Source organism: Accipiter gentilis, chromosome 33 (assembly GCF_929443795.1).
Source record: "Accipiter gentilis chromosome 33, bAccGen1.1, whole genome shotgun sequence".
Classification (NCBI taxonomy): Eukaryota; Metazoa; Chordata; class Aves; order Accipitriformes; family Accipitridae; genus Astur; species Astur gentilis.
Window position 1 is genome coordinate 8188481 of NC_064912.1, and position 12654 is coordinate 8201134.

The window sequence follows — 12654 nt, forward strand, 5'->3', positions numbered from 1 at the left end:
CAGCAGCAGTTTCTCAGCTGACAATCAGCTCACATCCAAGTTTGATGAATCATGACATGATTTAGGCAATAAATAGTCTACACTAAGACAAAACTGACGCGTTACACAGTGGTAATATTTTACTACGTCATCATCTATTCTTATTGATCAAAACCACAGTATGTATCAGAAAAGCTAAAAGGCTATTTAAAACAAAAAGCAAAACATTAACAGCATGTGGTGGAAAGAAGCTGAGAACAGAGTTAATTTGCAAAAATTGTCTCATAAGGCAATGCATAAGGAGCTGCACAGAAAGCTTAATATGAGGCACCTTTATGTCAAAAATTAATGTATGACGACTCTAGTAGTATGACGACTCTAGTAGTGCTAACGATACTACAAATACTATCAAAACCTAATTTTCTTGATTACCTACATGCAGCAAAATATAAAACACACTGGAGAGGAAAAGCAGGAGAGAAAACAATGACTAGAGTTAAGGTACCTTTATGAAACCACCTGGACCATTACAAAAACAATCTTACTAAAACTACTAAGTCTGTCACTCCAGAGACAGTCTAGAGCTGCTTTATAAAACAGACTAAGGCAAAATGAGTATATGAAAAGAAATAAGGAACACCAGACTTTGTAGTAACGGGGAAAATGGTAAGTATTAGAGGAAGCTTCACTTAATGTAACTTGTTTTACTGCTCTAAAACCTGCTTGAGCTATGCTTTAAAATAATTCAAGAAAACTCTTTTCATCATGTTATACATGACACACTGTCCCCTAGGAGGCATGGTTCGGCAAACTAGATCCTTACTCAAAAGTGGGAGGGAAGGTCACTTGACTCAAGTTTCCAAATAGTCTGTTGGGGCTCATTAACTAGAACAGTGATTTTAAAACCGTAGCCTCAACAACATTTGGAAATCAGTTTCTAACTTTTTCCAGCCCTAAAATTAATCACATTAGTATTCCAATAGTGGTTAATATGCTTAGATCTAGTAGATCTCCAGCTTATGCCTCTTGACCTAACAGAGTAGAAGACAACAGCATACTACTACTACTTCTTGTCTCAATTGTCAACAGCACCTCACGAAACACATGTGGCTCATCTCAACTAAAATTGAGACTACTCATCTTTAAACGAGCAGGTCCTCTGCTTGTAGCCACTCAAGCCAGCCAGAACTAATGGACTGTGCAAATGAGAGATAAAGAGTCTGAATGCTGGAAAATGTGCAAAACAGAGACCCAGTGGAATCTGCAGAACTTGACAGGTAACTGGATTGGGGTACTGGCACTAAAGACTGCAGCTTTTGCTAAGCAGTGGATGAGGGTGACACTGCCTTTACGTAGATAGGTACACACCTTGGAACTACTCCAGCTGAGTTCCTTCTCAACTAACCTAGGGAACAGAGAGGGACTGGGACTGAGCTGGAGGAATATGGCAGAGGAAGCCTGATCTGAGGCTGATTTGCAAGGCTTACTGCATAAAGTAGGGGAGATTACGAGTTAGAAGTTAGGGTGACTCAGAACTGATATAAATGTAACTATTTCTGTACTGAATTAAAACATTAATTTAGAATTGCAAGACTTAAGGTACAGGTTTAAAGGTTTTGTGGTAGGTAACACTGTACAGTACCAATAGCCTGAATTACCATTTGCTGATGATAGAATTCTTGAGGGAGAAGCATGGAAATCAACATTTTTATTTTACATTGCAGAGAGGCAGGTATTTATTATAGTGCTTGTTTTAATTTCCTTTCTGTAAAAACTGTAATTGTGTAAGATTGAGTATTAATCTTCTAAAAAAAGAAAACTAAACCCTAGGTCAATCAAGTCTAATGCTTAGGGCATACATGTAACACCAAAAACATATCTGAAACAATAAATTGAGCACTTTCAAAAGCTTGTGGCTCTCTTGCATCTAATGTTTCTTTCTTGTTCCTCAGCCTATGAGAGGCTGGATGCACCTGCACTGTGTGTCCTGGTACAAAGCAGAAATGACACACAGGTTTGACACTGGATTTCAGAATTTCTGCCTGCTGCAGAGGAAGAGTAGGATTCAGGACCCTTGTATGCCATTCCAGGTCCCATCCCAGTCCTAAATGTACTCTCCTGCCCTTTTACATCCCAAACTTAAATCCTTTTTTTCCTGACCCATCTTTTGTGCCTTTCTCTACCCTACCCTCCTTTGTCTTGCTTTTTTGTGTTCACCCGCTCATGAATCAATTCCCTTCCTCCAACTCAGCTTGCTTTCATCATCCCAGAAATGATTCTCAATGCTAGTTGTCTCCTTGAAACTACACTTCCCTGTCCTACACTCTGATATCTTGGCTCTTTCTCTGAGGTCTTGCTTGCTGTATATAGTTTCACTTCAACAGCATGTATACCTTGTTTTACTGCTAATCTCCTTTGGATATTTTCCTTTGTAGGTGTTAAACTGCCACTGAAGTTTCATGTTTTCTGTTTTAAAGAAACAACGCAAGGCTTCTAGAATGCCAACAAACCTGCTGCTACTTTTCTCCTGTGAAAAGTCCAGCACTTGTTACTGAATCTGACTGAAACCCAAAACATTTTGGCAATATACACAAGCTCCCATGATGTAATTCTATAGTATCTGTAAAAACAATGCTGTGTAATTTTATTTTTTAAAACTACTGCTAAAACAATTTATTCAATAGCATTAAGGATACTAATGACGAAGTATCTGCACTACTTCAACAAAAATTTTTTTAGAACCTTGAAAAAAGTGTATTTATGCCCAAGTGAAATAGTGAAGTAGTAAGTGTTGTTTTAAGAAAGAAAAAAGGTATGTCAATAACCACATTGTTAGTTTACACGAAGTTCTTACACGAAATAACTTTACTCTCAAGCATGGTTTTCACTTGAAGACACTACCACACCATTTGAAATATTCATAGTTTTAAAAAAAAATAAAATAAAATTTTTTGTTAAAATCTTATGTTTAAGAAACACTGCAGTACGACAGCTCAATAAAACCCCCGACGTACTTGTAATAGGTTTTCCAGTTTTTCTAGCCATGCAACATGACAATCTTCCAATAAAACTTTTATACAATTTCCAAATGATTTTGATAGTGTTTTCATTTTAAGTTCATTTTCTTACTGTGTCATACTTCTGCTTCTTCAAATACTTTTTTTCACTCCATCCCATATTCTCTTTCTACTTTATTGCAACATTCATAATGGTTGTTTGGGGTTTTTCTGCTTCATATTCTTTTATGGCAACATAATGATGTCACCAAACAAGACTAATGATACCACAAAAACAGGAGAGAAAAAATAATTCTATATTCTGATTTTATCAGGAATGAAAACACCACTTATTTAGCGTACATTTTATACATTGAAATTTCTTTTCATATTAAACTTCTTCCAAAACAAAAGGGAGCATAGCTGACATATAAATGAAATACAAAACAGAGGAAAATTTAACCCTTATTTTTATTAAATCTGGACAAGATATGAGCTATCTCTACATATAATGCCATTCCTACACTATGTAAATTCAGAGACTTTGCTTCGATATTATCATCTCCTTTAGAGAGCTTATAAAGGCCAGAAGTATTTCAAGTCATTCTCTTTGCTGCTGTTAGGATAGTTCTTAGCTGATGAAATACTTCCATGGTTTATGCAGGTTGCCAAAGAATCTGATATCCACAATACATGTACAGCTAGAGACATATAAATTCCCCCTAAAAACCAAACATCAGAACAGTGAGAGAAACACAACCTGAAAGAACTTCAGTTTGAGCAACACACACCCCGAAGTTCCTCTAATTACGTTACATTCATTCTACAACAGAGGAGTGAGGGAGAAATAATAATAAGCAGATTAGGACCACTGTAATATTTCCAAAGGATGCATAAGCCCTCCTTTAGTACTCAGATTGTCTTTTTTGTTTGTTTTTTTTTGTTTGTTTTTTTTGTTAAGACAATTGTTTTACTTTAAACCCACATAACAGTCTATCTCCTCTCCCCCTGTAATGTCAGGATTGTTAAGTTTTTTTCCTCTTAAGACTAAGCTTGGGTGGGATTACTTACTCTTTATCTGTGATTATTTTTTAATTTTTCTTCATTAAAAACATAGCAAGCAAATCCTTGCATTTTACTGCAAGAATCCATTATAATATTCTTTGAGATGTCTCTTAGTTTATCCAGTTGGAAGCGATTAGATACAAGCTGCACTAGATCTACATTGTGCCACCATCTACATAATTTCTCCCCCTTTTTCCCCTCCTGTAGTCACTCATTAATTTATTTGGGCCATTGCAAAATAATAATTTTAAATACAACCAAATAATAAGGAAAATTACTGAAGAATAAGGCTAGTAATGCTGCTGTTCATAAAGACTTACAAACAATTAAATAATGACCTTTGGACAGAACATTCACTATTGGCATACCATCAGCTATCCATGTCTGTTGGGGCTTTTTTTGTTGTTTTGTTGTTGTTGGGTTTTTAAAATTAGAATATGCATAAAGTAAGAATGCATATATGGAAATGAATTACTGTTTGGCTTTTTTCTCTACTAAGACATGTAACCAGATAATTATTATAATTTAGTAAAATGAAAGTTAAAAACCCACAGGGAAAAGAATTACATTACCTCTGATGAGGAAAAAATAAAATGGTTGGGAGATGGTCTGTCATAAATTCCCATGGAAGGTCATTTCGAGTGGTATCAATTCTGTTAAGAAAAGACACACTGATGAAGAGAACAGGCAGATGAACAATCTGTTTTTTCTTGTAAAACGCCATTTGAGGAATTGGGAAGAAGGAAATGCAAGTATCTGTGAAAGTAAATCTAAATGTGTTATGTCAAAAATATGTTGTGCATATGAGTAAGCAGAATTAATTACCAATATTCAAGATGATGAATCTCAGTTTAACAAATATCTACGGGGGGGGAGGGGGTGCTAGAAAAATACGTACAGTATTCCAACTGCTCTCACTCAGCAATTAAATCGCTCACTCATTATGTACACACCTTCCTTCTCTGAAACAAACAGCCTGCCTCACACTTTCAATGTGAGACTGAAGTTTTTTCTATTCATTCACTTATTCCTTAAATACAGCTCTAAGAATATTTTCCCCTCCCGTAGTTTTGGGATTAAATTACTTTGGGTCTTCCAAGGACAAGCGCATTCTTAAAGGCACAGTTTTTTCTAAAGCTGTCCATAGAAAGGAACACAAGATTTTGTGACTGAAAAACTCATTCAATTCCTTGTTATGTTTTTCTCTGCATTTTTAGGTTTCCTTTGATTACAAATAAAATTCTTATTAGTTACAACACTTCTATTATAGAAAAAAACGTAGGTGATCACATCGGTAATACTGCAATAAAAATAACGGAGCAAATGAGAGAACTTCAAAGTCAGGAAAGAGAATGGGTGTAGATTTGAGAGCAGCATTACATCTGTGGGAATAAAGCCACAACTATAAACAGGTGATAACTCCAGATTTTTACCTGAATTTCTTTCCTATACATCTCATGCTGCCTCCTGCCTTAAGTTCAGTCAGAATGAAACAAGGATGCAATCAGAGCACATGTTTTAAATATTGATGTATTACCAAATACATGAACAAGAATGTTTGGGTTGTACTGAAACATTAAAAAGCCTGGAAACGCCAAACAAAACCATGTCTTTGTTATAAATATATATTATACACATGCATATGTATAGATAAATATTTATAAACTCGTTTTGGCTGGGATAGAATTAATTTTCTTTATAGTAGCTTGTATGGTGCTATGTTTTAGATTTGTGATGAAAATAGCATTGATAACATAGGAGTGCTTTGGTTATTGCTGAACAGCCCTTCCACAGCATGAAGGCCTTCTCTATTTCTCACTCTGCCCCCACAGTGGATACACTGGGGGGGTGGGGACATAACCAGGCAGATGACCTGAACTAACCAAAGAGCTATTCCATACCATCTAACATCATGCTCAGCAATAAGAGGGAAAAGAGGGTGTTTTAGGGGGGCTAGCTTACTTTTACTTGGGTCCGGGCATCCGTCTACCCACAGAAGGTGGTGAGTGACTGCCTTTGCATCACTTGTTTTGCTTTTTTCTCTCTCATTCTACTTATCCTTCAATTATTAAACAATTTTGTTTTGTTTTATCTTGACCTCCAAGTTCTCTTGGTTTTATTCTTCCTTTCCTCCTTCCCCCATCCCACTGGGGATGGAGGGGGGAAGCGAGCGAGCAGCTGTGTGGTGCTTAGCTGTCCACAAGGGTTAACCCACAATGTGTATATCGCCTATCTCAAACACAGTTACCATAGGATGTAATTATTTGCTACAAATTATCAGAGAGGGGTAAAAATTATTTTCTGCTGCCGTTTTATTGATTCTCTTCCTGAAATTCAGAAGCTTCAAGATTAATTGCACTGTTTAAAAATTCATTTTAATTAAACTGTGTAACTACTGCAGTGAGATTGAAAACCACCAAATTTATACAGAGGAAAACAAAATAATGCATTCAAAGAGAAATTAAGCAGATGACATCACATCTACTATTGCAAGATTGTAGAGTGAAAAAAAGTAATTATTTTCTAGGCTGATGATCTCCATGAACTTAAATTTTTCTAGAGAGATTAAATTAGAATCTTTTTTACCTTGCCACAGTGAAATTATCTGGAGGCAAAAGCCGAGCAAGTTGAATAAAGACGTGATTAAGAGAAGCACAGAATCCACACCACTGTGCATAATAGAGCAGCAAGACATTCTGGAAAATGAAATGGAGAAGAGTTTGATTATCTATTGTAGTTAATCTGCAGAAAAGGAGGACTAGTCTTCACAATATCTAAAACGTGGAACCCTTAAAACATGAAAGGAAACTATATCCTAATGTTAATAAACTTTATTCTAAGTTATTTACTGACACCCTCTGTCTACTAAGTTAACACACAAAAACTCTTGGGGAATTCTCTTTCCATATAGAAAAAGAAAAAAATGAAGAGGATTATTTAGATCATTTGGGTTTGGATCATTCCTCTTAACTGAGAAAGCACCAAACTTTAGACAGTGACTGTATGCTTCATATTGTCAGGGGGGGTGGAAGATGATGTCTAGAGGGTTTTTGCCTCTAACTAGCATAACAGGAGTTAAGGCTGCTGGAAACCAATTACTGGAGATGTGTACATCACTGCACACCTGAAAGACAACAGATATTAATCCTTACTGTCAGATTTTTAAGATATCAAAGTAATTTAACTACTGTTCAGAATAACATCTTATGTAAAGCAATTTCATGGCATGCAATTCACCTGTGAGAGTTTTGGGGTTTTTGCCATGCGCTTTCAAATAATGCCTTAGGTTTAAAACCTTCTAATTATTTTTTTTCCTATTATGCCTACTTTGCAATAATTTTTAACTTTTTTTAAAGCAAGTTTAAAAAAAAAGTAATATATATAGAAAAAAAGTTGTGGTATGTTTATTTCCTTTGAGGTATGAGACACAGAAATCAGAATATTCTTCAATGTTACCTCAAACTTTATGTATTTAGCATGTGCTCCTGCTACAGTGGAAGAAAGGAAAAGGAAAAAAATCAAGTCAAGGACACTTTTTTTTTTTAATTAAAAAAAAATAAACCTATATTTCAAAACACAGGAAAAACCCCACACCTCCTCCCCCCCAAAAAAAAAACCCAAAACAATCCCCAAAACCCCAACAAACCTTGAACTGTGGCAGAAACCTGTCAGGGAATCAGTTGCACTGACTTTTTGATTATTTTAACACCAGAAGAAGATCTTTTGCAGATTTACTTAAGATCCCACTACTCCAAATTGCCTTTTTAAAAAAAAAATACTTCTGAATTGTTACAAAATAACATATTTTATGTTACAAATAAGAAAGCATATCAATGTAAAAAAAGGGTAAGACCCCCTCCTCAAAAGTCTGAGCAATTATTTGCAAGAAACTTTTTCAGTAATGAGGTATACCTTTTCACTCAAAAACACGGTATCATGAAAGGTATTAGTAGTCACTTCAGTGATTACACGCTGTTCATGAAAATGGACTGAAGGGTCATCAACAAGATGCCTTTTCAAGGGACTGTAGAGAATACTGAAATTTTTTATGAAGTTCTCTGAAATGAAATTGATACATAACAAAGTTATTTCAGTTTCACAAATATGTGATTTTGGCAGTTTTTACTTTGGAATTCAGAAGAACTTACAGAGAAAATACAAATTCAAGCCTGGTTTCACATCATTAATTTTTGACAGTTTGGTATCAACTCTTGAGTAACCCCCACTGATGTGAAAACAAGACAAAATTTCAGTTTTTTTCCTTTGCTCACTGGAGTCTTCTTTTCACTTGCCACACTACTCTCTAATCTTACTTCTACCCCTATTCAATTCTACCCTCGTAATCTAACCACACACCTGGTAAATCATAAATCCTCTCACCATTTTTCTCTTTCTAGATAGCATTGAAGTATTTGGCCCTTATCTTGAAGGCTCCACTTAATTCCACATTTATTATTTTAATTACTTTCCCTGTAATTCTCCTTTTGCTTTAGGCCTTTAAAGACTCTGCTATTCCCATGCCAATATGACCAGCCACCTTTTGTTTACCAGTGACCACCTTCCTCTTCATTCAACTTTCTCCTTAGTTTTAAGATATTTAACAAGCAGTTGGCCACTGGTAAAAATTTAAAACAAGCTCTAAAGCCCTCAACTACCTTCAACTACACTACTCTGAGCCTGGACCATGTTCTCTAAATTGCAGCAAGATATTGACTGTACCCTTCTTTTCAGTTTAGACAGAGAAATATTATTCCATGCATTATAAAATAAGAGTATTCAATAATTAAGACAGAAGAGATAATATCAAACACATTAAAAATAATTATTTGATCAAATAGAAATAACTTGTGCTGGTGTTTCCAGTCCAAAAATAGGCCCAAGTAAAACTGGCACTTTTGTACATACATACAAAATACCAGATCATCAAGTTTATTGCTGAAATGCCAACAGCAGTACATTTAATTTTATATTTACTATTCATCATTTCATTAAATTCTCACACCAGACTAAAACAGATTTTTTCCTTCTAGATCTCCAGGTATCTCCAGATCTGGAATATCTATGCATGATTAAGTAAGAACTGAAAGGAGGAGGCTAATTAAGAGATGTACTCCTGAATTTTTAGAAACCATCTGTATAAACTAAAATCTGTTAAAGGTATTAAATACAAATCTGTTTCATTATTTTAAAACATCAAAAGTTAAGATGCTTAAGAAGTAAAAGAAAATTTTAAAAACCCCACGGAAAACAAACATAAATCACAGTGACTTGTTGACAAAATACGCGGAAGCTAAAATTTGCCGGAAATTCAAACGACTTGGAATAGGAATACACTGAGTGTTACTCAGCAGAGAAACCCTCATCATGCTCAGGAAATCCTGTGACCTGAAAACAGTTTGAGACAGAAAGTACTGGGAGCAGAAAGGGGAAGGAAATCTGTATCTCCTCAATCTAATCTTAATTTTTTCTAAACATCCTTTTATGGTCACTGGGGTTTTTGTTTGTTTTTCCAGAGTGTTCTTCTGGGGGGTTGGGACAGAAGCAGAATACAGGGCTGGATGGGATCCTTAATAAGAACATGGCTATTTGTTCTATGTTGTGTATACTTTTGTACTTACAGATTTATGGCAAAATGCAAATGTAATTAATGCTATAAGAATTACAGTGATACACCTTCTTGAACAACTTATTTTAATACTATGTTCACCTGAATTTACTTCCATGTTTACGTCAGTGCTAACAGTAAAAAACCCTGCATTTTCTGAAGGTGGACTCAGTTTTGCACATCAACATGATAGGTAAATGCATGTGGTTAGGCGTGTTGTGTCTTAGTCAATAACTTGCAAATAAATCAGAACTGCAATTGTTGGGTTGTATTTTTTTGTTGTTGTTTGTTTGTTACTTCTCCAATTCAGCCAGGAAATAAAAGTATTGACAGATCAGCCCAAAACCTCTTCAGTGCTCTACCTTGAAAACACACAGATACTTTACAAAATAAATTTAAAACAATTTATAAGTTGGTTTCAGAGGACAAGAGGAAGGGCTAGTCTCTGCTGATTAAGTGGGCAGCATCTCCTGAAATTCTGGGATATTTTAGTACACAGAACAGCTGAGCAAACATCAACACCACCATTAATATACAAATGTCTTCTGTAATATCAAATGTGCTAGATGCATAGTAATTCCGCACACCCCCCCCAGCAAATTAGTTTAGATTTTACCAATTCCTTCAATGCATCAGGCAGTCAAGCATCACACATTTTGAGGTTCACTTCTTTTAAAGTGAATTACTTTTGGTATATGAAACTTAGTTCTTACATCATCTAGAACACAATTCTACTGCTTGGTTGACTACTAAATAAATTAGAATAGAATAAATTACGATTCACAATGCTGACTTTTCAAAATGGCATTAAGTTTGCAATTCATAAGCTTACTTGCAAACTTAATTTTCTTATTTAAAGCATTTGTATAGTAGATACCATACCCAGGGCAGATCCAACAAGTGACTGATTCTGATCCAGGACATAGTGCACTTCTTCTTTCAGATCAACAATGGCAGCAAATTCCTTAAGATGAGTAGATCTTGATGCTCCTAGTCTCTCTGCATATATCCAAAAAAGATTTGAATCCAGTAGATAGAGATTCAAGGTTTTGTTGGTCCTGCAGCTCAGACCAGTAATGTTAATGCCACTAATATGAAGGTTAGGAATAAAACAATTCCTATCCTCAATGTGAGGAATAGAATGTTGGGTGTTATCTTTCTTCCCATGGGAAGAAAATGCTACTTTGGGGGTCTGAAAGATGGTCTTCTCAGAACTAATGAAACTTAAAAAATGCCTGTTTACTGTCCTGCAACATGCAGTGTAATAGCTAAAGGGACTATAGAAACTTAAGAAATTGCTGCATTCTATGGTATTTGATATAACTTGAAAAAAGGTATGTTCCTGGAGGTAGAAAGAGTCCAAAGCTGCTTCTATCTCTAAAAAGTTACAGTGTGGCACATGGACTTTATTTGGTTTGACACCAAGTGTCTGGTTAATGCAAAGCTCACAGACGTTGTGAGTTCTAGATATTGAATGCCACTGTGGAAGCACCACTGTGTTACAGCATGGGTACTTGGTTATTGAAAATGTTTCTGGTAATTTCATATGTGCATCTGGTACAGAGGAATCAAAAGCTGGTGAATCAGTGTCTCCTAAGTGTTGAAGATCTGGCTCAGCTGCCTGGCTTTTATTACAGTTGTGGTATTCCAAGGCCACTTTGGTAATCTACGTGGTGAGGGAGAAAAAAAAAAAGAGAACAAAAGCAGGATTAATTGTAGATAGTTCACTCAAATGCAGTTATCTGTTGCAGGTTTAACAAAGTGTATGCAATTAGAGATGGAATTTCAGAAACATGAAGTTGACTAATCTTCTTTCTAACAAAAAAATTATAGGAGGCTGTGACTTGATAACAAAGTTAAATTTTCAGATATTTCAGCATGTAAGAATTACATGTACAGAACAACAAAAAGCCACTTTAACATTTTTTCAGTCCACTACACTGATCTCAATGTCCTCTTTGCACTGTATTTATCACAGTGTAATAACATTACATTTTAAGGTTAAATCCCACTACGTGAAGCATTAATCAGTACAGGTTCCTGAATTTCCCTTATTTTCCAATACGAGGAGAAAATAAATTAAAGCATTCCCATATGAAAAGCAAATAGAGGTTTTTCCTGGTATAGGTGGTGCACAAATTTTGTAGCAATCACTAACAGCGTTGAAGCAATGTTAGTATTCTCCCAGCCACGGGCATAGAGTTGTAATACTGCAGGTGTACTTGGCATATAGTAACACGTGACTTACTGGGAGAAGAAAGAAAAAAGGAAAAGAAGAAAAAAGCCTGCCTCTCAATGCAAACATTCCTGTGCTGCATCACCATTTTGTTTTTCATAACCAAGGGGAAACACACAGCAAAAACGGCATTTGTATGGACCATAAAAGGAATTCCCTTTCCAGGAGATAACTAACAGAACATACAAGAAAGGAAAATGAAAGAGGAAGTTTCCCTTCATCCTCATCTATCACATTAAACATAACCAAAATACAGAATGTACACACACTGCTTACAGAAGAACACTTTGATAGGAATCATAATTATCAAAGGGATGTTGAAGCATCACATCTGGGAGGGGTGCTATGTCACAGGACCATCAATATTAAGATGTGGTCTATAGCAAAAGTTTGTTACAGTCTTTAAGAATTTGTTCTTAGATGTTTTCATCCTGAAAATGCTCAATTAAATCCTTAAAAGAAACTTCACCCCTCATAGTATAATCTAGCCTGAAGATTTTGACTACCTACATAGTGAAATACGAGAAGAAATTGTGAATAGAAAACCAGATCTGTGATACAAAATCTCATTTCAGCGAGCTACTATCAGAAAAAAACATTTGCTCTGACAGCTTTCAACATAAAACTTGACAGCCTTGTTCTTTGCAACTGGTGTACAGTCAAGTGGTTTCATTGCTTGATGAAACCCACCGGACAGCTGCAGTAAACATCTCTTCCTATGGTAAACAAGTTGAATAATATCTCTCTATCAAAGCAAAGCTATACCACATCAG

The 12654-nt window shown here is 35.6% G+C and overlaps 1 protein-coding gene across 6 annotated transcripts in view; it reads right to left on the reverse strand.

The window, feature by feature from the left end:
* Positions 1-12654, reverse strand: part of TXNDC11 (thioredoxin domain containing 11) — a 34464-nt gene that overhangs the window by 2478 nt on the left and 19332 nt on the right. For all 6 annotated transcript variants that reach the window (XM_049835457.1, XM_049835459.1, XM_049835458.1 and 3 more), the window contains 4 exons: positions 10528-11311; positions 7953-8098; positions 6627-6736; positions 4613-4693 (listed from right to left, as the gene is read on the reverse strand). In XM_049835457.1, coding sequence (XP_049691414.1) covers positions 4613-4693; positions 6627-6736; positions 7953-8098; positions 10528-11311 — 1121 coding nt within the window. The remainder of the gene's footprint in view (positions 1-4612; positions 4694-6626; positions 6737-7952; positions 8099-10527; positions 11312-12654) is intronic.